Below are 5,812 nucleotides of genomic sequence, written 5' to 3' on the forward strand. Positions count from 1 at the left end.
AGCATGTTTTAGAGGTTTTCCCCAATTTATTTGATGAACTAGGGCTTGTGGAAATTCTGCCAAATTGTTGTATGATGCTTATATGTTGCAATTGAGGGTTCATAAGGTGTTGTGGTAGTGAATAGACCAAGAAATTAAGGAAAGTTCCACTAAAAACTAAAGATTTCAGATTTCTGGAAAATTTGCTCAACATTCTGTCCGAATTTGTATCTATGTGTTAGAGGCCGAATTGGCCTTAGTTCAAAGAAGGAAAGTTGTAGAGAATGGTATTTTGTAGGTGCCTATAAAATTTCAGCTCAATCGGAGCAACGTAGGTCATGAAAAGTCCGAAATACCCTTACTGTTTCAAATATTTCCTCAGCAGTCCGTTTCATCAGTAAGTCCAGTTTATCACGTTTTTTGACCAGGATCCATTCTGATTTAGCTCTGGGCCAAAACATGAAAGTTGTAGTGTTCTGAAGTAGCTTTAAAATGCCTCTAAGAACACCTGAATTGGACTCTTGTACACTGAGTTATGTCCATTACAGTGTAATGCGTCTAAACAGCCGACGAATTGATTTCTGGTTTAGTAATTTGAGAATTTGACCAAGTTACATTAGAAACTGGACTAAGTGACCTTCATGAACATTGTAGCTCTGTGTTTTAGCTTCGAAACGGCATAGGTTACGCCTCAATTCGATAAGCGTAGCCTCGGATATGTTATTTCCGCATTCGTACGTCAAATCTGTCTTGTGCTAAGTTGAATTTCTGCACTTGTAATTGTTGTGAATCTTGTTTTATGATATTGTGAGCCTATGGAACGGCTCTTGGCTTGAATTGTTGACATATGTGAGGTTGGGTTGTGGTTGAGAAAAATAATGAAGCCTAAATGGCTGGAAAATTAGATAAACACAAAGGGCATGCTGCCCAAATTTACGCTCGAAGACTAGAGAACTACTTGCAACTTGAGTAAGGGTTAAGAGTGATTACTGCTTGAACCATCTAGGGTACTTGAGTATTCTTGTTCCGAGGTATATAAGGAAGGACTTGGCCGAGCTTGTACCCTTGAGAAATGAAATAATGACTATTTGGAATATGTTTCTCTTGTACTTTCGACTCGCATGGCATTTTCAAGTATAAATGTTACAAAGTTTTACCGTTTAAAAAGCGAGCAAGTGTTTCACGACTACTATCCGAGCGAATTTCAATTTCTTGATTTTATTGAGCGAAACGTCTAAGTTTCGAATCTTAATCATGTTTCAAAGTTCTCAAACTGAGTTTTATCGCAGATTTGGACTCCGAACCCGGAGTATAACCTGAAAGTGACCAGTAAAGGCACTATATCTTTTGGTGAGTGCTTTTAAATACCGAATTGAACTTGATACTTGAACTTGATACGTGACCAATCTGATTACATGTTATATACGTGAATTGTAAGGGCAAGAGTGTACTTTATCGCACTTGCCCTTACGTGATATACTTGTTTATTGTTGCAATTGACTTGATATACTTGTTTATGATGCGCGCACTTCCTGGAATTCCAGAAACCCTGTGGCAAGTTACTCTAGTCGAGCCGGCAAGGGCTTGGTCGATTGGGTAACGAACCCTGGGTCTCTTGTATTGTCGAGTGGAGTGATATCTCCTCGACTAATCGGTATACTCGAGTATTACCACCCGTGTTCTTGAGGATTTTGGGCCCAGCTGGGGGTTGAACGGTGGACGGAGAGTCGTTTAAGTGGTGTTCTACTGGATTTGTTACTTACTTGAAAGTTGACGGAGTGTCAACTGTTACTTGATCAAGCTCTGGAGATGCAATGGGAATTTGGCTCCTGAGAGCCTTCCGTATCCTTATACTTGAAAATGATTATTGCTTATCGGATTGATGTTTCTTTTGAAAACCAAAAGCATTTTACACTAGTTCATTTGGAAATTTGCTACTTGAAGTATTGGTGTTCACCTTCCTGAACTTGTTAAGCTCGCTATCTTTTGCTACTTTTAATATGGTCAGTTTGTTATTTGGAACCTCACTGGGCTTTTAGCTCATTCCACTCCATTTGTTTTCCTTTCAGGGGTACGAGCGAGGTGTGAGATATGTAAAGTCTAGCATAGACTAGTTGTTTGATTTTTGACTTATACTCGCGCTGTCACTCGAATAGAATGTTTTGTATTTGGATTGTATATACTTTGAACCAGTTTGGGTATATTGAGGTTTTGTATCTTGATTTCGCATCAATGTAAATTATAAGCTGGAATTGCGACGTTATTTATGGTCTATGGATGTTTGCATGTGATACGAGTGAGTGAGTCCTGGCGAGAGCTGGGCAGGCGGCCCGCCGAACCCTTTGGTACGCCTTAGGGGGAGGTGGGGTCGTCACACATTTGACCAGTTTACCCATTTTTAGGGCAATTCGATCGATTTTGAATAAATCATCATTTCACTCGATATGTTTTGATCAATTGATTTCATTCAATTCATTTGGCTAGTTTAATTCCCTTTTAGGGTTATCCAGTCAGTTTTGAATAAATAATCAAATCTTATTCATGCATTTGACCATTTTACCCTTTTTTAAAGGTGATCCGGTCAATTTTTGAATAAATCATCAATTTCATCCAACCCAGTCAGCTAATTAAGGTTTTAATGTCAAATTTCAAATTGAGAAACCTAGTTATTTTTAAGATAATCACCCATTGCATTTATTTGATTTGGATGAATTAGGGTTTTGGTCTGTGTTAGGAGATTTCAAATTTCTTCAATAGCAAACTCGTCAAAGTTAAATTAATTTGTACAAATTCCTGGGCCAACCAAAACCATTCATTCGTTCGAATTTGTTAAAAGGTCTCCCACTATTTGATTAGCCCAAAAAAATTTTCAAATTGCTTTTCAAATCAAATGTTACCAAGCTGAGCGGATCCATCAGGTATGGTACAGTGCCTACCTCAGAGGATTACATCATTTTAGGCCTACCCTTGGCACAAAAAGGGTTCTCCCATAGGACATGCATCCGAATTTTTTGGATATTTACTAACTCTTGTCTTTTTCTTTTCATTTTCTTTATTTTTATTGGAATAGCTAAGCGAGGGCTAGATCTAAAGGCAATTCCTTTCAAAATTCTCAGGCAATATTTAAACATAGCTTCCCATCGAAGCCCCATCATAACGCGATCCCATAGTCGAGCCCAAAGGAGTCGTGTAAACATGAGTTCACAACCGGAGCCGTCAGATGGGTCTGCTACTACCGCTCAACCCGAGACTGTGAGTTTGGGGGTTCAGTTAACTGAAATGCTTACTAAGTTTGGGGAAATGGCATCTGAAATGGCCGCCCAAAAGAAGTTGATCGACGAGCTCATTAGTAGCGAAGTGCAGCCCGGCCTGCGCCCGTCAAACAACGGGAATCTGAACCATTTGTCATTCCTCCAATTCAAACCACTTTTGAGGGAGTTTTCAACCCGCAGTATACTTATACTCAAAATCCTCCGTTCTATCCTCCCTATGGGCAAGGATTTCAGCCTCAAAGTGGTCCAAACATGCTTCTGGATCCACAAGCTTTTTATCAGACTACCGCAGAGCCTGTTGTGCCAGAGCATATTGTTCAAACCAAGCCAGAAATGGGAGAGTCGTTTGTCCCAGTGGATATGAAGCTACTTAAGAGGTTGGATCGTTTCGATGAGTTCATCAGGAAAAGCCAAGGTTTAAGGAAACAAGGGGTGTTAGATTACGATGATCTGTGCCTGTTTCCAAATGTACAGCTGCCCGTGGGGTTCAAGACTCCGAAGTTCAATAAATATGATGGTACGGGCAACCCTAAAACACACTTGAGGTTGTTTGCCAACAAGTTGGGCAGACTAGTGGATGACGAAAACTTGCCATTAAGGTTATTTCCAGAGAGTCTAGAAGGAGACGCTCTCGATTGGTATTCCAACTTAAAGCCAGAGGAGGTGAAGACTTGGCTTGATCTATCCAACGCCTTCATCAGACAATACGAATATAACTGCGAGTTAGCACCGACCAGAACTACTTTGGAAGGCACAAAGAGGCGACCATCTGAAGATCATAAGACATACGCCAAAAGACGGAGAAAGATAGCTGCCAAGGTTGAGCCTCCGATGACCGAAGATGAAATTGTTCGCACTTTCATAAAGGCGCATGATCCTCCACACTTTGAAGAAATCTTCCGCATGACTGGATGCTCAATTGCTGCTATTGTCAATAAGCTTGAAGAATATGATGATTTTGTGAAGGCTGGAAAGATTGTCAATGTGTCTGCCTTGAAAACTCAAGTGGAAGCTTTGCATGGCCAAAGTAATAATGGAAAGAAGTAACAACTCCAAAAGAAAGAGGGGGAAATCGCTGTTGTCTGGGATCGAAACCCTGTCCCAAGACCCAGACTTCGACAATACCCTACCTACTCTAACCCTTACCCTTACTATTCAAACCCTCATCCTGTTTATCACACCAATATCACTCATCCTCGACCTCGCCCTAATTACACCAACTCGCCTATAGCCCCTTTCCAAATATCTCAACCTAACTTCCAACAAGTTCCTACAATCAACAATTTCCTCCACCAAATAGACCCACCTATAATTACCTTCAACCCATTGAACCCCAAAATCAAAATCGTTATCGCACTTTTACTAACCTTGGCAGGCCTCTGGACCAATTGTATAAACAATTAAAAGCCGCTGGTAAAATCGGCGTAATTCCCCCTCCAGCTTACCCTCATGGCATTCCTGCCGAATACAATCCAAAGTCCACTTGTGCCTATCATTCGGGAGCACCTGGCCACCCAACCACCGACTGCAGAGAACTTAAGAACAAAGTCCAAGACATGATCGAGGCAGGGGAAATAGTGCTAAGAGGAAAGGGTGAACAAGGTCCGAGTATAAGTACAAACCCCTTTTCCAAGCACAAAGACACCTTCGAGGCATCTACCTCTAATGACGAAATTTGAAAGTCCTGAAGGATCTTTGCACAATTTGGATGGCCGAGTATTTTCCCTCTTGAAGGGGATTTCGGTAAATCTAGGGGTTGTCATTTACTAAAGTTCATGAAAACTATTTTTTGCATATGTGAATAGCTTAATGAAAGTGTGAGGCCCCAGTCTGTTCGTAAGTTGATATTAGGGTTATTCATTATTTTGTACGGTTAAATTAAGGTTTTAGGGCTAAGGAGAAACCTTAAGCTCGGCTAAGATTGAAAACCCTAACTTTGTTTATGATAAAACCCTAGTTTATGCGGTATTCTAGTGTGTGTTTTAGCACAAGAAAAAAATAGGATTCGTTATAGTTTACAGAGGTTTAACAAGTTTGAAAATGGTTGGCAAACTCTGGATTGGCAAACCTCTAGTGTTACTATATTAGAAAGCTTAAGTGGAGTTTTATTTATCGCCCGCCTTTTTCCACATTTTCTTTATTAGAAAAATTCCCCAGATAATTTTTATGAGTAAATATAGATTTTAGATTATTTTTCTAGTATCGGTTAGTTTTTGAGAAATTAAGAACGTATATCGGACGTGGGACCCACTAATGCGGTAAGTTCGGAAAAATTCGGCCGATTAGGTTAAGTTTCGGATATTGGGTTTAATTTATCGGGTGTTAAGAGATAATTAGAGGATACTTTATGGATTAGAGTGACAGGGAACAAAGTGATAGACTTGCATTAATGGAGGTGACAAGTGTCACCCTTGGATTAGTCCTTAAGTAAGACTACTATTCCTTGTCTTACCATTGACTAAATAAGTCATAAAAATCACCAAAAAATTCCTCATTTTTCTCTAAGCTTGGCCGAACCTCTCTCTCAAGAAAGGAAGAAAGAAAACCTCTTCAACTTCTTG

The 5,812-nt window shown here is 40.0% G+C and overlaps 1 protein-coding gene across 1 annotated transcript; it reads left to right on the plus strand.

Moving 5' to 3' along the window:
- The first annotated feature begins 3,503 nt into the window (after positions 1-3,503).
- Positions 3,504-4,298, plus strand: LOC140035676 (uncharacterized). The gene is made up of 2 exons (XM_072076997.1): positions 3,504-4,100; positions 4,218-4,298. The coding sequence occupies exons 1-2, from the start codon at positions 3,504-3,506 to the stop codon at positions 4,296-4,298; spliced, it is 678 nt and encodes a 225-aa protein (XP_071933098.1).
- The last annotated feature ends 1,514 nt before the right edge of the window (positions 4,299-5,812 follow it).

This window comes from Coffea arabica, chromosome 2c, assembly GCF_036785885.1.
Source record: "Coffea arabica cultivar ET-39 chromosome 2c, Coffea Arabica ET-39 HiFi, whole genome shotgun sequence".
In the NCBI taxonomy this organism is placed as follows: domain Eukaryota; kingdom Viridiplantae; phylum Streptophyta; class Magnoliopsida; order Gentianales; family Rubiaceae; genus Coffea; species Coffea arabica.

Bases quoted from the DNA above. Each gene is read 5' to 3' on its own strand.
- LOC140035676 (XM_072076997.1), top strand. From the start codon at position 3,504: ATGCTTCTGGATCCACAAGCTTTTTATCAGACTACCGCAGAGCCTGTT. The intron at 4,101-4,217 runs GTTCGCACTTTC...GATTTTGTGAAG, and splicing joins CGATGACCGAAGATGAAATT to GCTGGAAAGATTGTCAATGT.